Raw genomic sequence first — 23,916 nt, forward strand, 5'->3', positions numbered from 1 at the left:
ACTGGAGACAGTGGGGTATTAAAGTCCCCTATTATTAATGAGTTGGGATTAATCTGGAGTTTGGTGAATATATGTTCATTCATGTTTGTAATATCTTCTTGGTTTATTGTTCCTTTGATCATAATGATGTGGCCCTCTTTATCTCTTCTGATGAATTTTAGTTTAAAGTCTATTTTATCAGATATTAGAATTGCAATGCCTGCTTTTTTCTTAGTACCATTTGCTTGGTATATTTTTTAAAATCCTTTCACCTTACGATATTGCCTGTCCTTGAAAGTGAGATGAGTTTCTTGTAGACAACAAGAAGATGGGTTTTGTTTCTTAATCCATTCACCTAGTCTGTGTCTTTTGACTGGGGATTTCAATCCATTAATATTTAAAGTTATTAATGAAAGATGTGTATTGAATCCTGTCATTTTTATTTCTGTTCACATTCTTGGTACAACTGTACTTTACCACAGTTATACCTTCATTGAATTTCTTTCCGAAACCCCTTGGGTATAGTCATTCCTTTCTTCAGCTCTTCATATTGCTTCCAGAACTCTCTGAAGGGCTGGTTTTGTGGATATGAATTCCTTCAGCCTATTTATGTCATTGAAGCTTTTTCTTTCGCCTTTGACTATAATAGACATTTTGGCTGTGTATAGTAATCTGGGTTGGCATCTGTGGTCATTTAAAACTGGGAATACTTTGGTCCAGGCTCTTCTGGCTTTCATAGTTTGCACTGAAAAGACAGCTGTATTCCTAATGCGTTTTCCTTTATATGTGACTTGTTGTTTCTTTTTTGCAGCTTTCAGTATTGTCTCTTTGTTCTGTATGCTTAGTGTTTTTACTATGATGTGCCATGGAGTGTTTCTTTTCTGGTCCTGTCTGTTTGGGGTTCTATATGCTTCTTGTATTTGTATGGGCATGTCTTTCTTTAATTTGGGGAAATTTTCTTCTATGATTCTGTTGAGGATCTGGTCCATGCCATTATCTTGTAATTCTTTTCCTTCCTGTATGCCTATGATTCGTAAATTTGGTCTTTTTATGGTGTCACACAATTTCTACATATTCCATTCTTGTGCTTTCTTAAATTTTTCATACTCTTTTCTTGAGTGGTCTAGTTCATCCACTTTATCTTCCAGTCTTGATATGGTTTTCTATTTCATTCATCCTATTGGTGAGACTTTCTCCTCTCGTTTCTAATTGGCTTACTGAGTGTTTTACTTCCTACTTCATTTCAGCCTGAGTATTCTTCAACATTTCTAGCTGTTTTCTGATTTCTTTCAGAAGTTTATCCCTATCTTCCTTCAGTTCTTTGATTTGTGTTTGTGTTCTTTAAATTCACTGAATTCTTTTATCATGTTTATAATTGTTCTTTTGAGTTCCATGTCCTGCATTATCTCTAGGGGGTTCTCATTGTACTCCCCTAGAGGACTATTGGTATTTGGTAGGGCTATGTTATTTTGGTTTTTCATGTTACTATTTTTTCCTAAAAATGTGAATTTCTCTTGTAGTTTATGATTCTTGTGTGAGACTCAAGTCTTCAAGTTTAGGTCTGCTTCTTTTTGTAAACTTTATGTGCCTTGGTGGTTTACTTTTTGGGTATGAAAAGCTGGTTTGGCTAAGCTTCCTGTTCTCTCTTTTGATTTTATATTGGAGTGGCAAGATTGCTTTTGTCTTCAGGATTTCCCACAGAGGCCCAAGTAAGAAGCTCTCAGTCTTTTTCCTAAGGTTTGGATCCCTCTATGAAAGATGTTGTCCTTAGGGATTTGCGGGTTGGACTGGCCTGGGAAAACGACCCAGGAAAGATGCTGGTCTAGGGAAGGTCGTGGCTGTGCTGGTGGAAAAGGGAGAGGGGGCAGGATGAGGCCCCAAGGGCTCCTGGGGACTGCAGCAAGGAACTGGCTTGGTCTGAATGCAAAAGATCAGGAAGTGGAGAGGTCAGCCCTGGTGTCCAGGAAAGAAGCTGGTGGGTTGTGCACCTCAGGGGGGGCAGAGCTGGGGAGGGGTGGGGGCAGAGGCATGTCCAGAGGGTTCCTGGGGACCTCGAAAAGGAACTGGGTTGGTCTGGATGCAAAGGATCAGGAAGCAGTGGTAGTTCCCTGGTGTCTGGTGTGCCAAGACAAGGAATGGGACAGTGCCCAAGCTAGGAGGAGAGATGGGTGGGGGAGATGGGGGATGAATGAGGGTGAGTCAAGTTGGAGGACCTGATGAACTTACCTGGGAGAGAGGCTGAAGGGTTGTGCAGGCCCAGGGAAGCAGAGGGAGGTGAGCATGGGACCCGGCCCAGAGGGCTCCTGGGGACTGAAAGAAGGAACTGGGTTCGTCTGGATGCAAGGGATCAGGAAAGCAGTGGTGGATCCAGGCCAGGAGGTCAGCCCTGGTATCCAGGAAAGAGGCTGGGGGGTTGTCTAAATAAAATGTTTTTAAGAGAATTTATTTAATGGTACCGGGGCTTGGACCTAGAACCTTGTGAATGGTAGGCAGGCATTTTAATTAACATTGAGCTACATCTCCAGCTCAACTTGAATTTATTGAACAGACATCTTGCAGTTCCAGCAAATATCTTCCACCCCAGATAGACTGTGCCACATTCATCATTACTCCAGGATTAGTGAGACAGGTACTAATTACTTTTTGATTCCTGGAGATTTTGATATCCTAGAGGAATATATCAACTCTTTATCTTCCTATGGAAAAGCTGAGAGCTGGAATTTTTCATCTGCTTATGCCAGTGAGCAGAGGGGAGGATCAGTAACATCTATCTCCAGACCTTCAGTCTTTTCTGTGTGCCTAGACAGTGCCAGACCAAGCTTATCAGCACTCCAAGACATGCAAACTAGAATCCAGTCTTTTGGGGAGCTGCCTTGGAAGACTTAGGGTACTGGACATGCATACGAATTTCTCCTCTCTCCTGGGTGAAAGTGGGAGTTGGGGAGTCTCTGTTTGATGTTGTGCTACGGCAAAGGACTTCAGAGAGAGGAATCTTTCTAACGATTTTGGTGAGTATAGTTTATATTCTTCTGTAGTCTTTTATTTGGTTCTTAATTTTTTACAGAAGGCATTTATGAACTGTGCTTGTGTGGGTAACTCTCTTTTGGAGAGAGATTTTTGTTGTTGTTGTTGTTTGGTCTTTTTGAGACAGGGTCTTCCTGTAGCCACTGCTGGCCTGGAACTCACTATGTAGAGCAGGCTGGCCTTGATTTCAAGAGGTCTGCCTCTTTCTCCTGAGTGCTGGGATGAAAGGTGTGCACTACCACACCTGACTTAGATATTTCTACCCACCCTCAGTTGTTCTTATTATATGCTTTTTAATATAAAAAAGGGAGCTGGTATTCAGAGTGTTGTATTATTGGAGGTTATTTATGATAACTTATTGGCATTTTCTTTATTCCTTTTAGATAACATAAAATTCCCTATTTCAATTAGTGCTGAACCCTGTATAACACTGAAGGGAACCAATGGAATTTTGCATATTGTATTCATTCCAAGTAAGTACAAGCGTTTGCTTTTGTAATCAGTTAAAGGGTTCAAGAAATATTAAGAATGGGGCTGGAGAGATGGTTCAGTGGTTAAGACCACTTACAGTTCTTGTGGAGGACCTGAGTTCAGTGCCGAGCACCTATGTCAGTGGCCCACAATTGCTTGTAACTTCAGTTCCAGGGGAGGCAGTACCCTCTTCTGGATTCCACAGATACCTGCATGCACACATTTACATACCCTGTGTACACAAAAATAAAATAAACCTCAAAAAAGAAATACTGGGGGCTGGCTGGAGAGATCGCTTAGTGGTTAAGAGCACTGGCTACCCTTGCAGAGGACCCAGGTTTGGGTTCCAGCACCCACATGGTGGCTAACAACCATCTGTAACTCCAGTTCCAAGGGAGCCAATGCCCTCTTCTGGTCTCTCCGTGAGCATTGCATGACAGGGGTACACTTGCATACATGCAGGGAAAACATTTCCACACATAAAATAAAAATTGAAAAATTAAAAAATATCAATGAAAAATCATTGTACTCTGAATATAGCTGTGTTTATTATCTATTGCCATATAGTAAATTACCATGCTCTTAATCTTAGTGGCTTAACACAGCACACATTTATTGCCCTGTTGATGGTAGTCTGGGCATAGCTTACTTGTGTCAACTTCAGGGTCTCCCTTAAAGCTACAGTCAAGATGTTGACCAGGACTTGGGTCTCTTCTGAAGGTTAAACTAGGGAAGGATATTTTTCTTTTTGCTTTATTTATTTTATTTATTTTGGTCTTTTTGAGACAGGGTCCCCTGTAGCCCCATCTGGCCTGGAACTCACTATGTAGACCAGGCTGACCTTGATCTCACCTTGAGATCTGCCTGCCTCTGCCTCCCAAGTGCTGGAACTAAAGATGTGCACCACCATGCCTGGCCTTTATTTTTCATGTGTATGAGTGTACTGCTTGCATGTATGTAAGTGCGCCTGTGTCGTGCAATGCCCACGGAGGTAAGAAGAAGGCATTGAATCCCCTGGAGCTGGAGTTACGGATGGTTGTTAGCCACCATGTGGGTGCTGGGAATGGAACCCTGGTCCTCCATAAGAGCAGTCAGTGCTCTTAACTGCTGAGTCATCTCTTCAGTCCCCAAACTTTGCTTCTCTCTCTTTTTTTTTGGTCTTTTGTTCTTTTTTTGAGACAGGGTATCCTTGTAGTCCTAGCTGGCCTGGAACTCATTATATAGACCAGGCTGGCCTTGAATTCACAGAGATCTACCTGCCTCTGCCTCCTGAGTGCTGGGATTAAAGCCATGTGCAACCTTGTCCGGCTTATTCTCTTTTTTTAAAAAAAATTATGTGTATGAGTGTATTGCCTGCATGTGTGTAAGTGCACCCATGTCATGCAGCACCCATGGAGGACAGAAGAGGTCATCGGAGCCCCTGGAACTGGAGTTATGGATGATTGTTAGCTGCCATGTGGGTGCTGGGATATGAACCCAAGTCTTCTATAAGAACAGCCAGCTTAGCTCTTCACTGCTGAGCCATCTCTCCAGCCTGGCTAGGATCTTTTTCTAAGCTTATATGGCTGTTGGCAGTATTCTGTTTCTGGATTCTGGCTACTGACTATTCCTTGGTCGCTTGGCACGTGGGTCTTTTTAACATAGCTGCTTGCTTCATCAGAACTGGCAAAGGGTTACAAGACTGAAGTCATAATCTTATGTGGTCTAATCAAGAAAGTGATAATTTGTCACCTTTGCTATATTCTAGACCAACTCACAGTTGTATGGATTTCCCAAGATCATGGGAATAACTTCAGACTTCTAATAATGTATAGCCTTTGTCATTAGCTATTCATCTGGTGAGGAATGTTGTGCTTCTGCTAGTGTAAGACCTGTGTGTCAGCAAGTCAGAACTTTTTATTATTTTTTATTTTTATTATTATTTCTTTTTGAGACAGAGTTTCACTATGGAGAACTAGCTAACCTGGAACTCTACATAGACCAGGTTGGCCTCAAACTCACTGAGATCCGCCTGTCTTTGCCTCCTGAGTGCTCAGATTAAAGGCATAATGTATCACCATGCCTAGTCCAGAGTCTATATTTTATTTTATTATTTTTGAGACAGGGTCTCCCTATACCCTCAGTTGGCCTGGAACTCACTATGTAGACCAGACTGGTCTCAAACTCACAGAGATCCACCTGCCTCTGCTTCCCAAGTGCTGGGATTAAAGATGTGTGCCACGACGCCTGGTTCAGACTCTTTATTCTTAAACATGACCTGTTTGGGGATGTAGCTCAGTAGTAGATGCTTGCCTTGCTGGTGTGACACCTTGGGTCCAATACTCAGGATAGGAGAAGGGGGATCTTTCTAGAGAAAAAATGTAGTGATGATGAAAGAAGCCACTGGGTTTTGCTCTGTGTTCTATCTTGTTTTTCTTCTTTATTATGGCTTATCACTTCTCAGCATAATTCAAGTGATGATGATAGAAGGATACTGCCATGGGTGTCTACCACTCTTCTTAAAACAGTATTTTTGGCGAGGAATTTTGAGTGGCATCCCTCCATTGCCACCACAAATACTTCAGTCATTTTCTAAATAGCATATAACAAATTATAGAATTCAGGAACAAAAGAATTATTTAGTTATTTTTATAGCACTTTGCAATTATGATCTGAGTTTCCCTAGAATGTACTATAATCGTTGTATAAAGTGTGAGGCACATTCATAAAACCAGACTTATTTTATGGTTTTATTTCTATTTAAATTTAGTAAAAGCTATAATTACAAGCATGAATCAAATTTCATGAATCAAATCTTTTTGTTTCCTCATGATGGCCATCATGTTCCTCATCTCTCACTCTCACGCCCACATTGCCATTCCTGACCAGCTAAGCCTCAAAAGTGGTCCTCATTGTGACCATGGTTCATAACATGATCACAATGATGTCCAAGGCCAAAGTCTTCTCAAGATATAATCCATTGAGATGTCAAAACGGAACTTCATTTCCTTGAGTCACTGAAAACTGGGATCAGGCTGAGTTTCATGGAGACTCAGAAGGAAGTCCTTTGTTTATCATTGTCATCACACAATTGTATTGCCTGCGGTTATGTAGCACACAGTCCTGGTCCTGTGTCTCCAGGAATTCCTGGTGAAAACAGCTCTTTCACTTCTATATATGCACAATCCTGCTTTTAGAGAGTCAGTGGGACCCCTGTTTTTTTGTAAATTTTAATTTTACATGTATGCATGTTTTGCCTGCATGTATGTATATGCATCCATGTTGTACAATGCTCACAGAGGACAGAAGAGAGTGTTGGATCCCCTGGAACTGGAGTTATGGATGGTTGTTAGCCTCCATGTGGATGCTGGGAACTGAACCGGGTCCTCTGCAAGAGCAGCTACTGTTCTTTTTTAAAATTTTCTTTTATTTATTATTTTTTATGTGTATGAGTGTATTGCCCGGATGTGTGTAAGTGCACTTGTGTCATGCAATGTCCTAGGAGGTCAGAGAGGGTGTCAGATCCCTTGGAATTGGAGTTACAGATAGTTGATAGCTGCCATGTGGGTGCTGGGAATTGAACCTGGCTCCTGTGCAAGAACAGCCAGTGTTCTTAACCTCTGTGCCATCTCTCCAGCCCATCAACTTTATTTCTTAAGAAATCTTTTATTTATACTCCAAAAGTGATATTGATTTTTCCCTGACCCTTTCCTTTGAATTTTCTGGGAGAACTGACTAAAACTGAAAAATTTATGTCTTTGTTTGATGGTTTTCCTCCATAAAGTTCTAACCATTTCTCACTTTTTAGGCGTATTTTACAGTTGTTACTGTGGAACATTCTATTTTGCTACAAAGTTGCATTCTTAGAACTTCAGTTTTGTGGCTGGAGAGATAGCCAGCAGTTAAGAGTACTGGCTGCTTTTGCAGAGGACCTGGTTTCAGTTCCTAGCACCCACATGGTGGCTAATAACTTCAGTACCAGAGGCTCTGATGCCCTCCTTTGAAATCCATGGACATGCACGACACAGATACACTTACATACATGCAAGCAATGCACTCATAACATAAAATAAAAATAATAAATAAAATATATTAAAAAAGAACTTCAGCTTTATCTTCGGAACAAGGGTAATAACGCCTCATAGATAGCTATGATGATCAAATGAGGTAATATAAGAAAAAAGCATAAGATGCATAGTACATGCATAATAAATATTCTATACAAAAGAACATCTGATTTAAGGGACTAATGGAACTTTTTCTTTCTAAGGGAGAGATATAAAAAAATTATATTTCAATCTCTTCATCAATCTCAACTCCATGGTACTGCCGAAGCGCAAAGAAGTCATTTGTCGAGGATATGACGATGATTATTCCTTTTGCAGCGCTCTGAAGGGAGGTAAGCAAACTGTGTACTGAAAGAATAGACAAAAATTCTATATGAAACCATTATGTCACGGAAACACTGAAAACACTAAGTTCCTTTACTAGTAATAATTCTTCAGGTCCCTCCAAAGTTTTACTCTTAGCACCATAAACATTTTATAATTATGTTCATCCATTGTTACTAAGATGACACTACATGGGTGCATTTGAAGGAATATTAAAATTTTGACCTTGTTCAGTTGAACATTTTACATTTATTCTTGGTTACCAACACCTTTTTCTAAACATTGTACATGTTGTTTCTGTGGTGACATCTCAGATTTTGCTATGTAACTACATTGGTTTCTTTAAAGATTACCCCCTCCCCTTTATTTCAACCTAGAATTGTTTTTTTAACTTTTAGAAAAATTTATTATTTTTATTTTATGTGTATGTGTGTATTGCCTGCATGTAGGTAAGTGCACACGTGTCGTGCAATGCCTGCAGAGGTCAGAAGAGGTTGTCAGATTTCCTGGGACTGGAGTTACCAGACAGTTGTTAGCTGCCATGTGGGTGCTGGAATTCAAACCTGTGTCTTCTGCAAGAACAACCAGTGTTCTTAATCGCTGAGCCATCTCTCCAGCCCCTCAACCCTAGAATTGTTGTTTGTATTATAGTTATTGATTTTTTTTTTGAGACAGAGTCTCATGTAGCCCAGGATGGCCTTAGACTCTCTATGTAGCCAAGGCTGGCCTCAAACTCCTAATCTTTGTGCTGTTATGTTTGGGTATACTTTTTGCGGGGAGAGGGAGCTATATTAGACCATGAAACTGGGGCCCCACATATGCGAGGCATATACTCTACCATTGAGCTATATCTTTGGCCCTCTCCACCTGGTAATTATCAACAGAATCTTCAAATGTAGAACTTAAAATGCCACTTAATCCAAAGTCATACATTTTTCCATAGTAATTTTAAGTGAGTATATAAAATACTTTAAAAGTCTATAAATATACTGCTACATTAATAAACATTGAAAGTAAGACAATAAAATAGTGATAGAACATAGTTCTAAAAACATTTTGGAGTATTTTCTTCTTGCGTTTTTTTAATGCATGGATATTGCTTATGCAGTTGTAAGTATACTGTACTTCAAATTTCTCTTTCTTTTTCCCTTCCTTCCTTCCTTCCTTTCTCTCTCTCTCTCTCTCTCTCTCTCTTCCTTTCTCTCTCTTTCTTTCATCTTTCTTTCTTTCTTTCTCTCCCTTTCTCCTTCCTTCCTTCCTTCCTTCCTTTCTTTTTCCCAGCTGGCCTGGGACTCACTATGTAGACCAGGCTGGCCTTGAACTCACAGAGATCTGCCTGCCTCTGCCTCCCAAGTGCTGGGATTAAAGGCCTGCACCATCATGCTCAGCTGAAGTTTTTACTTTCTTTCTAAAAATTAGTTTTACTCCCTGAATAGCCACTTCATGTGTCATAAAAAACTAGGGCAAAACACATTATACAGAGAGACATCTCACTTGGTGGGTGTGAGCTGTCTCTCTGTATAATATGTAAGTATATATAACTCACTTAACATTTAGCTTCCTTTTACTGCTTTCACTATTATGAATAATTATATTAGCTATTTTTTTTTCATTGCTGTGACCAAATACCTGACAAGGAGCAACTTAAGGGAGAGTTTATTTTGGCTCATGGTCTGGGGGTCAGTCCACCGTGCCAAGGAGGTATGGCAGTAAGAGGATATCATAGCTGTGGCAGTGAGTACTTGCTCTGTTGTGCCGAGTTTGCAAGACCCCAAAGATCACCAAGGAGGCAACCGATGTAAACACACAAGGGTTTTTTATTATTACAAGCTTAAGCTTGGACTCACTCTATCACTGACCTAGCGGATCTCAGATGTGAGACTCCTTGCTTTGAGAGACAGGTTTTTATAGGTGTATTTCAGCAAGTTCAGCAAGTAGGGGAGTAGGGGGTCTCCAGCCTGGCAAGCATCTGATTGGTTGCAGCCCAGTGCCAAACCATAAACTGCTGGCTTCAGGAAATCCGAAAAGACATCTGACTTTTAGTACTTTTCTGTCCCTGGTTAATTGACCGTTGGCGGGGGAGTTGTTCTCTATCCGTTCCAAGTATACTTTTTGTGTGTGTGTTTTTTTTGTGGTTTCACCTGGAACAGGATTCAGGGCTGGGTCAATCCCATGGAGGTTTTATCCAAGATGGAGTCACTCAGGTCTCTCAGCTCACATCTGGGCAAATCAGGAAGCAGAGCCAGGAAGTACTGCAGGTCTATAAAACCGGAGGCCTGCCTCCTGAGAGAGCCAGTTCCTCCATCTAGTCCCCATTGCCCAAAGAACCCACAACTTCCCCAAACAGCACCACCAGTGTGTGTGTGTGTGTGTGTGTGTGTGTGTGTGTGTGTGTGGCAAGCATGCAAACACATGAATCTATGAGGGACATTTCACATTCAAACTGTAACAATAATATAATGTATTTATTTCTAGTTATTGTTTTTCTTATTTATATTTGAATATTTCTATACTTAGAAGGAGTTAGAGATAACTTCCAGAGAGATTTCTGGGGTCAAACAGCTTGAACTTATTTATAATTTTTAAAAATTATTTTTATTTTATGTGTATGCATGTATTGTCTGCATGTAGGTAAGTGCACCCGTGTCATGCAATGCCCGCAGAGGTCAGAAGAAGCTGTCAGATCCCCTGGGACTGGAGTTACAGACAGTTGTTAGCTGCCATGTGGGTGCTGGGATTGGAACCTGGGACTTCTGCAAGAACAGTCAGTATTCTTAACTGCTGAGCCATCTCTCCAGCCCCATATTTACAATTATAATTGTATAATCCGAACTGTTTTTCTAAAGTATTGTACCATTTTATATATCATACAACTGATTTGACCTCTCAGCACTCAGCACTCAGCATTATGACATTTAGTTTAATCTCTCTTGTTAGCATTCATTATTATAATTTTATTTATTTATTTGTTTGTTTGTTTAGAGACAAGGTCTTCCTGTAGCCCCAGTTGGCCTGGAACTCACTTTGTAGACCAGGCTGGCCTCAATCTCAGAGACCCATCTGCCTGTGCCTCCCAGGTGCTGGGATTAAAGGTGTGTGTCACCACACCTGGCTTATTACAACTTTAAAAATTAAGTTAAAGTCAACTTTTTATTAGGTAAAAATTTATACTTGTTTTATTAACTTTTATTTTTGGCTTTTTTGAGACAGAGTTTCCCTGCAGCCTCAGCTGATCTGGAGCTCACTATGTAGACCAGGCTGGCCTCTATCTCACAGAGATCTGTCTGCCTCTGCCTCCTGAGTGCTGGGACTACAGGCATGCACCACCATGCCTGACTTTATTAACTTTTAAAGAGTACTCTTGGGGTTTGGAGAGATGGCTCAGTGGTTAAGAGCATTGGTTGCTCTTGCAGAGGATCCAGTTTCAGCTAACAATCCTCTGTAACTCCAGTTTGAGGGGATCCAACATCCTCTTCTGACTTCCGCAGGCACTGTACGCACATGTACACTTACATACATGCAAATACTCATATGCATAAGATAAAACAAAAGTTAAAAAATAAAAAAGTACTCTTTCCTTAATTATTCACCACTAACTTGTGACCTATCTCTTTTTTGAGACAGGGTCTCATTATGTAGCCTTGGCTGGCCTGGAACTCACTATGTAGACCAGGCTGGCCTCTTAGAGATCCACCTGTTTGTGCCTCCCAAGTGCTGGGATTAAAGGCGCATGCCACCAAACCTATCCTGTGACCTGTCTTATTTAAAAGAGAATGTAAGATAGCTTTTATACATACATTAAACTTAGTAACACAACATAAATTAGGCTGTAAATGGGACAAAATTGGAAGGATGAAGAATTAATGAAACAAGAGAAAAATTCCTAACAAAAAGGCCCACATTTTGTTCTATGAGGCCAATAACTTAAAAATTTACTTTCTAAGAAAACCAGCAGGCTTGCTATGCAAGTGAAGCTTCTGGCTATATTTGCTAGCCAATTTTTCCAACGCATTTTGAAGTGTCTGCCACCTTTAAACCATTTGCAGACTGTTGAGTAGCATTACATATGTGTCTGGGCTCAATGTAAAAAAGACCAGGGTCTGTGTCACAGCTTTTCTGCCTTCAGCAATATGAACTTGGAGAGTTATTATCTCAGCCTCCCTTTCCTCATTGGTAAAATGGAGATAGCAAAACTCATATAGCATGCTGTTAAGGATTAGAGATATATCTAAAAAGGTCTAGTACAGGAGCTGGGCATGTTGGTGCATGCCTTTAATCCTAACACTGGGGAGGTAGAGAAAGAGATCCAGGCCAGTCTGGTCTACACAGCAAGTTCAGGCCAGCTGGGGCTATAAGGAGACCTTGTCTCAAAAGACAAAAAACCAACCAACCAACCAAACAAAAAAACCCTAGTAGAATGGTCAGAGTGGAAATCCTCTCTTGTTCCTGTCATCTTGCAATTAAGAAAAACAATGTATGCAGTTCAGAAATGAGTCTGTGGTTATTTGGAAAACTATTAATTCTTTTAAAAATATTTTATTAATTAATTTATTTCATGTGTATTCGTGTATTGCTTGCATGTAGGTAACTGCACCCATGTCATGCAATGCCTGAGGAGGACAGAAGAGACTGTCAAATCCCCTGGAACTGGAGTTAAGGACAGTTGTTAGCTGCCATGTCGGTGCTGGGATTTGAACCTGGGTCTTCTGCAAGAACAGCCAGTGTTCTTAACTGCTGAACCATCTCTCCAGCCCCCTTAACTAACTCTTTTAAAAAAGGTTTTGTTTAAAAAACAAACAAACAAAAAACTGAAAAAAAAAAGACCAAAAAAAAAAAAAAACGACCAAAAAAAAATAGGTTTTGTTTTTTTAATTACATGTATATTTGTGTTTAGTCTGGGAATTTGTGTATCAATGCAGGTGCCTGAAAAGGCTAGAAGAGGGTCCCCTGGAGTTGGAGTTACAGACAATTACGAACTGCCCCATGTGGGTGCTTGAAACAGAATCTGGGTCCTCTATAAGAACAATATGCATTCAACCACTGGGCCATCTCTCCAGCCCTAGCCCACTGACTATTTTTATTTGTTTAATTTTATATGTATGAGTGTTTTGCCTGCATGTTTGGAAATGTACCCATGTGTGCAATGCCCATGGAGGTCAGAAGAATGTGTCAGATGTCAGATCCCCCTCCCCCTGGAAAGAGGGTATCTGATCCCCCTGGAAGTGGATGGTCATTAACAATCATGTGGCAGGGAACTGAGCCCTCTGCAAGAGCAAGCAACCAGTGCTCTTAACCACTAAGCCATCTTTACAGCCCATCCATCCATTACTTTTTTTTTTTTTGTCTTTTTGAGACAGGGTTTCAGCAGGTCTAGAATTCATCATGTAGACTAGGCTGGCTTCGATCTCACAGAGATCTGCCTGCCTCTGCCTCCTGAGTACTGGGATTAAAGTTGTGTGCCACCACACCCAGCCATTACTGTTTGTTTTTCATACTGTCCACTTCTCTTGTACACTATTTTACAATGGTTTACACAATCTCTGGAGGGATTGTATTGATATTGTCAGAATTTTCAGGTTCATTTCCTTGAAATCTAAGATGTGCAGGAATCAACCTAACCTGCCTCATTATTCCCTCTTCACTCTTTCCAACAAATGTCTATTGGACATAAACTGAGCAGGTCATGACTGAGGTTCTAGGGATCCAAAGTTGGATGGTTGGGTCTCCTTCCTTAAAAAGTCTCTCTGTTCTCAAAGACAAAATGTACAAAGAATGCCGTAAATACTAATAGAATCATAAGCTGTCAGTATTACCTATGTAGTTTTCAAATAAGTGTGACAGGAAAACTCAGATAAATCTTTACAGAGTATTTTAGTAGCGTGTTCAATCTGAGACCATCAGAGAGTGAGGGAGGAACAGTTTGTGCAGAGGAGATCCTATATGCAGCACATCTAGCCACAAAAGCCTGGTCATTTGGAGAGTTTTCTTTTTCTTTTGTAGTAGCAGAATGTGCTTGTGAGGAATTGCTGTTGATAAGCCTAGAAGAGGGGGCAGGGATTGGCCTTTATCCCATGGAATGAGATTTCCATTCTTGCAACTAACTCATGCCCATATGGGAGGAAGTGGGGGGTTAGCTGAGCAGGTGACTTGCACTGAGGGGGAAGAGACAGGAGATAGTACAAGAGGCCATTAAGCTGAACAAAGATGGCAGTCCTGGACTCAGAGGGGAGGAGGCAGAAGAGCATATTGGCAGACAGAATTGGCAGGACATACTAAGGTATTTGTTGTGGCAGCCAAGGATTATATAAAAAAGAATCACTTGAGGGCTGATGATTGCACATCTTAAAGTGCCTGTACTTGAGATGATGTATATAAAGGAAGGGGCAGAGTTTTAAAGAGAAAGATAACAATTTCTGGTTTGGGCATGTTGAGCTTAAGGTAATTTTGGAACATTCAAGTAAACATGTCCATCTGGCAGCTGAGTGGGTCCAGAGCTTAGGACATTCTGCTTTAAGAAGCACGGATGTATCAAGAGACCCTTGAAATCTGAGATTCAAATTTGCAAATACCATATATCTATTTTTAAAAATAGCTTTCTGCTGGGCGTGGTGGCACACACCTTTAATCTCAGCATGCGGGAGGCAAAGACAGGTGGATCCTCTGTAAGTTTGAGGCCAGCCTGGTCTACATAGTGGGTTCCAGGCAGCTGGAGCTACAGGGAGACCCTGTCGCAAAAAGACCAAAAAGAAAAATAGCTTTCTTTTTTGTTATAAAACGTCTTTAGCATATGAAAAGTAAAAATAAAATGAAAATTACTCATAATTTCACCACTTTTATATACCCTCTCCCCTTGTTCCTTTTAAAACATCTACACATAAATAAATGTCTATTTCAAGGCATCTTAAATTCAATAAATTTCTGGTCCTGTTACCATAATCTTGGGTACAAGGATGCTATAACTAAACACCACTAACTGGAGGCTTACAATAATAGAGATTTAGAGTCTAAAGCTCTGGAGGACAGATGTATACAATCAAAGTGCAGCAGGGCCATGCTTCCTCTGAAGGCAGCAGGAGAGGATCTTTTCCAGGGCTTTCTCTAAGCTTCTGGATTCCTAAGGTGTTTCTTGGTTTGTAGATGACCATTTTCCTCTTGTGTCTCTTTTCATGGCCATCCCTTTTTGCATGCATGCAAATATCCATGCATTTAATGTTAGTACATTTAATCCTGAACCCCAGGTGTTGCTCTGAGCACTTAACATGTATTAACTCATGTAAGCCTCTTAACAATATTCTAAGGTAGGTATTATTACCCACTGCCAGTTCACTGAGCCAGGGAAATGAAGTGACTTGTCCTTGGTTACACTTTAAACTAGTGGAGGAGATAAGATTCAAACCCAAGCAGTTCTGCCCCAGTACCATCACTCTTCCCAAATCCTATAGCACCTTTATCCTCCCTGCATCTTCTCATCCCATACTGTATTTGGAATAGTTTCTTTCCATGTATATGTTCCTAATAGACTAGCTCCGGGTCCTCTGCAAGAGCAGTCAGTGCTCTTAACCATGGTGCCACCTCTCCAGCCCTTCACATCGGCCTTTCATTAAATATCTAAAATTATAAAGACAAAATTCATTATATTTATTTTTCTATATAAAAATTGGGATTTGGAGAGTTGGTTCAGCAGTTAAAAGCACTGGCTGTTTTTGCTGAAGACCCAGGTTCGATTCCCAGCACCCACATGATGACTAACAACCATCAGTAACTCCAGTTCCAGGGACCTGATGCCCTTTTCTAACCTCTGTGGGTATTGCATGACATAGGTGTGTACTTACATACATGGCAGGCAATACACTTATACACATAAAATAAAATATAAAAAAATAAAAATTTACCAAGCTCAAGAAACATCTCAGACTAGTCATGGTGGTTCATGCCTGTAATCCCCTCCTTCAGGTGACTGAGACAGGATGATTGAGAGTTTAAGGCCAGCTATGTGGCCAGACCCCGTCTCAAAACAAAACAAAACAAAACAATACAACACAACAAAACAAATTGTGTCCATGACATTGTTCAGCTGGTAAAGGTACTTGTTACAGAGCCTGACAACCTGGGTTTGATCTCTGGGAGCCACACGGTGGAAGAGAGAACTGACTCACAAGTTGTTCTCTGACTTTTACTCATGCACCATGGCACATGCACCCAAATACACACACATGCACGTGCGCGCGCACACACGCGCACACACACACACACACAATGAATAAATAAATAAAGTAAATGTTAGAAATAAAAGACCACAATTTCTACCTTTCTATCCTTACCCTACTTCAAGTTCAATAATTGGTTGTCTGGCTTTTTCTGTTTATCTGCCTCTGTGCCCTGTGCCTTGTGCAGGGCCAGTATAGTGCCTGCTTATTTAAACAGAGGATGAATTATTAGGCTTCTTGGTAGTGTGATTGGATTGGCTGTTGGCTATGTTTGAATCATCTCTTGGGAGAAATAGCTCAGTTGGTAGAGTGCTTGCCAGGCATGCATGATGCCTCAGGTTCAATCCTCAGTATTGCCAAAACCAGAAACAAAGCAAAGCAAAAAGAAATATCTTTCCTGCCTTTAGGGAGACTATTATCTGTTACCTCTAGCTAAAGGTGAAGCAATATCTCTGAAGGTCAAGGATGCAGATATGTAATATAGTTTGATGCATATTTTTATTCATTCATTATTGAGAACAGTGGGCCTGGAGACACTCTGGTATGGTGTGTGTGTGTGTGTGTGTGTGTGTGTGTGTGTGTTGTGTGTATGTGTGTATTTGGGATGGGGGCTGAGAACACTATAGGAAGATAGTAGCTAGAATATAAGATTCATTAGTTCTCTACAGCTTTGCTTAGAACTGCTTCTGGCAGTAGTAAGTGCACTCTATAAAAGTACACTTCCTATTAAAAACATTACCTAAGGATGATTAATAATGTTTTGTATTTTGTATATTGTTTGCAGAGACTGTGAATACAACAGTGCCATTTTCCTTCAGAGGAATACTATTTTCTAAGGTATTGTTCAACAATTATTTTGTACTTTCTTTTTTAAATATTTTGTATTTGTTTTATGTGTATGAGTGTTTTGCTTGCTTGTATATAAGTGTACCCATGTGCGCAATGCCTATGGAGGCCAGAAGAGGCTGTCAGATTCTGTGGAACTGGAGTTATGGACGGTTGTTAGTGACTATGTAGGTTCTGGGAACTGAACCTTGTTCCTCTGTAGAGCAGGGAGTACTCTTAACTGCTGAGCCATCTCTCCAGCCCCTATTTTGTATGCTCTTAACATTTTGCAGCAATATGTTAAGAATGTGAAGTAAGCAATGTGCAATATATATTTAGTCTTCTTGAGACAGGGTCTCCCTGTAGCCCCAGCTGTCCTAAAACTCACTATATAGACCAGGCTGGCCTTGAACTCACAGAGACCCATCTCTTCTGCCTCTGAGTGCTGGGACTAAAGGTGTGCACCACCACGCCTGGCTGCAATCTGCAATTTTTAAGAAAAGTTCAGGGGGCTGGAGAGATGGCTCAGTGGTTAAGAGCACTTGCTGTTCTTACAGAGGATCTGGGTTCACTTTCCAGCACCCACATGGCAGTTCGCAAATGCCTGTAACTCTAGCACCAGGAGATCTGATGCCCTCTTCTGGCCTGCTCAGCAACCTTCATGTACATGTACAAACCCACACACAGACACACACACACACGAATACACATACACATAAACAACAACAACAACAACAACAACAACAACAGAATAGCTATTCAGCTGGGCATGGTGGGGCATGCTTATAATACTAGCACTCAGGAGGCAGAGACAGGTGGATCTCTGTGAGTTTGAGGCCAGCCTCATACAACAAACAAACAAATGAATAAACAAATAAACACCAAAAACAAAGAAGGGGGCTAGAGATGGCTTACTAGTTAAGAGCACTTGCTGCTCCTGCAGAGGACCCGAATTCAGTTCCCAGCACCCACATTGGATGGTTCACAAGCCTTGTAACTCCAGTTTCAGGGGATCCAGCACCCTTTTCTGGCCACTACAGGTACTTTATGCATGGGATGCACATATAGACAAACATGCACACATGCATATACATAAATAAAAATAACAAAATTTATTTTTTTTTGTTTTTTTTGAGACAGGGTCTCCCTGTGGCCCCAGCTGACCTGGAACTCACTATGTAGACCAGGATGGCCTCGAACTCACAGAGATCCGCCTGCCTCTGCCTCTGCGCCACCACGCCAGGTTTGAAATAACAAAATTTTTTTTTAATTAAAAAAAAAAGAATAGTTATTCATGTGAGATCAGGCATATTCAGGTGGTATGGCCAAAGCAAGAATAGCTATTTAAATTTAGATTACAAGAGTTTTGATTTTAAGTGTTTTGGCTTTTTTTTCCTACTGTAGATCACAGAAAAATTGCATGTAAGACAGTTATTTGCTTTTTGTTTTTCATTTCATTGTTTTCTTCTAACATACACATCTAAAGTAGTGAGCATTTGCTCATCTCTACTCTGCTCATGGTCTCTAAATGAACACACTGGCCAGATATAGTGGGTAAATCAATAACCTTATGACTATTCACTTGATATAATACATTGTATGCATTGTTTATAATAAAAAATAAATAAATTGCCAAGTGTGGTGGTGGATGCCTTTAATTCCAGCACTCGGGAGGCAGAGGCAGGTGGATCTCTGTGAGTTCAAGGCCAGCCTGGTCTACATAGTTTCAGACCAGCTGGGGATACAGGGAGACCCTGTCTCAAATAGACCAAAAAAAAAAAAAACCCACATAAATTATAGGCTTATTTTTGTTTAAGATTTTTCTTGGGTACTTAGCACTTAGCTTAGACATCTAGTCTTTTGTAAAAATAACTACTGCCTCAATGAGTACCAGTGTTTTTTTTTTTTTTTTTTTTTTTTTTTTTTTTTTTTTTTCTTTGAGGCTGACCTTGAACTCATGGCAATCCTCCTGCTGAGGCCTCCTGACAGCCAGTATTAAGGCTTGTGCCCACCATGCTTAGTGGTGTTTTTGTTTTTCAATTTGGGTGAGTTTAAAAAAAATTTAAAATTACATTTATTTATTTAATCATGTATATGGTTTATGGGTGGGTGTGTATTTACACGGCAAGTGTCTATCTGATGGGCCTTCTCACCAGCCCTGTTTTGTTTTTTTTTCCCATCTTTATTTTTAGGCAGGGTCTCATGTAGCTCAGACTGGTCTTGAACTCACTGTGTAGCTGAGATTGGCCTTGAACTCTTGATGCTCTAGCCTCTACCTCCGAAATGCTGGGATTTATAGGCCTATACCTGGCATGGGTGACTTTTGGTTTTTTTTTTTTTTTTTGAGACAGGGTCTCCCTGTAGTCCCAGTAGGTCTGGAACTTACTTTGCTATGTAGACCAGGCTGGGCTTGACCTCATAGATCTTCCTGCCTCTGCTTTTTAAAGGTGTGTGCCACCACACCTGGGTATGGGTGACTTTCAAAATAAACTTTAGAAATACATATTTTTAGTTATTTTGTGATGATACATAATTTTTGAAAACTTTATGTTACTTTTATTATATTTTATTTATTTATTTTGGGTGTGCATGTTTATGTGTGTGCACATATATACCATAACATGCTTGTGGGGGTCAAAGGGAAACTTGTGGGAGTTCTCTCCTTTTACCACATGGTCCTGGGAATCAAACTCTGATCTTCAGACTTGATGGCAGGAATCTTTACCCACTGAGACATCTCACTAGCCTCTGTAAGCTATTTTAAAAATTATTTTTTTATTTATTTGTGTGTGTGTGTATGTGTGTGTGTGTGTGTGTGTGTGTTTATGTGCCCAAGGAAGCCAGAGAGAGAGAGAGAGAGAAAGAGAGAGGTATGCAATGTGGGGAGATACTTGCACAGAGGAGGACATGGGTGTCCTGCTCTATTACTCTCTGCCTTATTTCCTTGAGACAGTGTCTTTTGCTAAAACTGGAGCTAGGCTGGTGGCCAGCAAATCCCAGTGATCCTCTTGTCTCTACTCCTCTAGTGCTGGGGTGGCAGATTTTTACTTAGGCTCTAAAGATTTGAACCTAGGTCCGTCCTCATGTTTGCACGGCAAGTGCTCTTACCCTCTGAGTTATCCCTCACCCCCTTTGCAGGCTATCTTTTAAGAAATTCTAAAAATCCTCATTTTATAATTGGGAGTCAAATGGATTCTGGTCAGTGGATTAAAAAGCATGAAGGAACTGGCACGATGGCTCAGTGGGTAAAGGTGCCTGCCACCAAGGTTGATGACCTGAGTTCAATCCCCAGGACCCATATGGTAGAGGAGAAAACTGAGTCCCTCAGGTTATCCCCTGACCTCCACCTTTGTACTGTGGCATGCACATGGTCACACATAACATATACACACATACATACACACTAAAAATAAGTTTAAACAAGGCTTGAAGAATTTCATCTTATTAGAAAAGTAAGATGGTGATAATTGGGTTTGGGATGTAACTCAGTGCTAGAGTGCTTGCCTGGTAAACATGAGGTCCTCTCTGGGTTTGAGTCCCCTCACCACAAGAAAATAACCAATTCGAATTTTTTAGCTATATTTTATTTTAAGGCAGGGACTCACTATGTAGCCCTGATTGGCCTAGAACTTGCTATGTAGACCAGGTAGGCCTCAAGCTCTTCTCCCTTCAGAGCACTGGGATTAAAGGCATGTACCATCATGACTGGTACCGATTCAATTTAAATAGTATTCTATTGTTAAGAAAACGTTGACCTGAAGGCCTTTGATGTAGTAGCATCTAACATTTTGCATTGTTTGCATTTCTTATTCCTCACTTTAGGGTCAATACACATGCGTTGCAGAAGCCATCGTGGGTGATATTGAAGAAAAGCTGTTTTGTTTGAATTTTACCATAATTCACCACAACAATTAGAATAAATTGAATATATTTTTATTTTTCAAAAGTTCTGTTCTTTCCTTTTGTAAAAAATTTTTTTTGAGACTGGAGAGATGACTCAGTGGTTAAGAGCACTGGCTGCTCTTGCAGAGAATATGGGTTCAGTTCCCAGCACTCGTGTGGTGGCTCACACAATCTGTAACTCCAGATCCAGGGGATCTGATGCCCTGGTCTGGCCTCCATAGGCATTGTACACACATGGTACACTTTATTTATTTATTTATTTATTTAATTTTTATTTTATGTGTATGAGTGTTATGCCTGCATGTAGGTAAGTGCACCCATGTCGTGCAATGGCCATGGAGGACAGAAGAGGCTGTTGGATCCCCTGGGGAGTTATGGACAGTTGTTAGCTGCCATGTGGGTGCTGGGATTTGAACCTGGGTCTTCTGCAAGAACAGTCAGTGTTCTTAACCACTGAGCCATCTCTCCAGACCCATGTGGTGCACTTACATATATGCAGGCAGAACACCCATACACATAATAAATAAATAAATAAATAAAATTTAAAAAACTTTTCTTTGAATCATGGTCTCAACTATGTATCCTGGCCTGGCCTTGAACTTCTAATCTTTCTGCCTCAGCCTCCTGGATGCTGAGATGACAGGTCAAAAGTATTGTTCTTGCTTTAAAGATCTTTGGTGTCTATTTTAATCAGGTATGGAAAGATATAAAGACACAGGAAAGACATCATGGAGGGAGGTGTTTATTCTTACAGATCTCTAGAAACAGATGGAAAAAGGTACTGTAAGAGTGAAACCACAGAGGACAAGTCAGCCTTCAGGTTGCAACAGCAAGAGGTTTATTTAGTACACAGGTACCTGTGGGCACAAAGTCTCCTCGGGGGACTTGCGCGCCTACAGGCTGGGGTTTGGCACTTTTATAGGGCAGAAGCAGGATACAGAAGCAGAAACGCGGTTATTGGTTAGTTTAAACTATTACAAAATGCTACAGGGAGAGCGGGGAGCTTACTTATCACTAAGCCAGATGTCTCAACCATAAAACTTATTTATCAGTGAGTTGGAGATGTCTCGGCCATGAAACTTACTTATCAGCAAGCCAGATGTCTCGGCCATAAAACTTACTTATCGGCAAGTTGGAATCCTTGACCGGTACGCGACCTGCCTGAGAGACTTCATGACTCCTGACTTTTTATTTTTTTCAGTACAATTAGGGGGCACAATTTCAATGTCTGAGAAAGACCCTTTTTAGCCCATTTCTAGTATTGGTTAGAAGTTAGCTGGGTATCCTTGAGGTGGTGAGCGACGCCACTGTGGTTTGAATGAGAATGTTCCCCATAGACTCCAAGTATTGGTACACTTGGACTCCCATTTGTGGTGCTGCTGGGGAGGGTCATGAAACCTTTAGGGGGAGTGGACATCCTGGAGGAAACACATCATTGGGGCTTTGAGAGTATATTGCTTGCCCATTTATAGTCTGGCTCTCTGTTTCCTTTGCTTGCATAAAAATGTGAGCTCCCAGCTTTCTGCTCCAGCTGTCTCCTGCCTCCATGCCGCCCCATCATGATGAACTCTAATCCCTCTGGAACTGTAAGCCCAATAAACTCTTCCTTGTATAAGTTACCTTGGTCATGGTGTTTTATCACAGCAACAGAAAAGTAACTAATACAGCCCCCAATACCATAACTGGACTCTCTGGAGGAACCCCTTAGATCTGAAGTAATGTCATTTCTCTGCAAGAAATGCCACTTTTCTATGGTGGTTTGGGGCCTTCTGTCCAGATGCTCTGCCCACAGAGAACATCAGAGAAAGATGCAGTATCTGGGAGACTTGGAGGCAGCCACGGGTGAAGATGGTCCTGTGTCTGTGTGTTGGACACCAGTGTGATGCAAAGCTATGGATAATAGGAAGTGGTATCCCAGAGGCCTCCTCTCTACTGCTTTCCTACCAATTGTGCAAGCAAAGGTCCTCCATAAAGCCTTAGGTGGAGCACTTCTCTCTTCTTTCCCCCTTTCCTGAAGGAGGTTGTGGTTGTGTCCTTCCTTGGTACACCTGTGCCAGTTTACCATTTCTTGTATCATATTCGCTTTGTGTTGCTGAAGTAATAATCCATGTTATCTCCTCTGTAGACTGGAGCTTCATTGAAGGCTCAGGCCCTGGCCTACTGATTTTCCTGCCTGCTTGGTTAACACAGGGCCTTGCCCATGGAAGACATTCACTATATATCTAGTAAATGAAACAAATGTTGATTTGTAGGAGGATTGGAAAAGGAAAGAACAATTCTGGTAGCATTTTTTGGTGATGTAAAGTACGAACTAATGTTCCCAGAAGGAAGCTGCACCTTCAAACTGAACCTTCTGCAAGGCCAATTAACTGATTAGAATTTCAGTGATTGTGGAGTGTTTGACATGCTGCATGTCCAAAGCCAAATGATCTTGGGCTCTCTTTAGCCCTCTTAATAGCCATGTATGACCCCCCTTTGCACATTACCTAATGTCTTTTGTGGCTATTAGGTAAATCATTGGAATGTATCAGTAGAACACTAGTATTAATTTAGCAGACCACTAGCTTCCACCAACGCAAAAGCTAAGACTGTCATCAGATGGCATCTGAGCCTATAACAGAGCTTCCCTCTTTGCTGTAGCTAACCTCTCTTGATGTTTCCACCAATGTATTTGAAAAGTGTCTTGATTTATAGCTTTCTTTGCTCTGTTCCTATAGAAACTTCCTGAAACTGTTACCATGTTGGAACACGGAATTGGGGTGACCTAAATCTGTGGTCCCAGACATGGTCACTCATATTTAGTTACAGAATAAACTATCTTTTATCCCCTTTGGAGTTAAAGTTATATTTTTGCATCAACAAAGTGTTTTAGGGGAAGAAAAGTCAAGAGACTTTCTGGTCCACCTCCACCTCTGCCCTCAGGTATAATCTTGGTCAAACTTCTAACTTGCAGAGACTCCAGTTCTATGTCTATGTTGGTGAATCTTAAAGAATTCATCCCGTTGGTTCCATGACACTCCAGCTGACTGAAGAGTAATTTCTAGCTTAGAGAATGAAAGATGAATGACTAAGAAGGTTCATAGTTTGCAACAGAGATAAACAACAAATGTGAGATACATTTTTAGCTAATTAAGCAG

General features: G+C 40.9%; 1 protein-coding gene across 3 annotated transcripts in view; it reads left to right on the forward strand.

Annotated features, from left to right (window-relative positions):
* The window catches only part of Ly96 (lymphocyte antigen 96), a 45,794-nt gene that overhangs the window by 8,873 nt on the left and 13,005 nt on the right, over positions 1–23,916 (forward strand). Inside the window, exons 2-5 of one of the 3 annotated variants that reach the window (XM_008848899.3) lie at positions 3,387–3,476; positions 7,724–7,852; positions 16,836–16,888; positions 20,699–20,816. In XM_008848899.3, the coding sequence (XP_008847121.1) occupies positions 3,387–3,476; positions 7,724–7,852; positions 16,836–16,888; positions 20,699–20,791 (365 nt within the window). In that variant the 3' untranslated portion in view covers positions 20,792–20,816. Of the gene's footprint in view, positions 1–3,386; positions 3,477–7,723; positions 7,853–16,835; positions 16,889–20,698; positions 20,817–23,916 lie in introns of those variants that run through there. The other 2 variants (XM_029553982.1, XM_029553983.1) reach the window with 2 other exon arrangements.

Source organism: Nannospalax galili, unplaced genomic scaffold (genome assembly GCF_000622305.1).
Source record: "Nannospalax galili isolate Female #2095 unplaced genomic scaffold, S.galili_v1.0 scaffold102, whole genome shotgun sequence".
NCBI lineage: Eukaryota > Metazoa > Chordata > Mammalia > Rodentia > Spalacidae > Nannospalax > Nannospalax galili.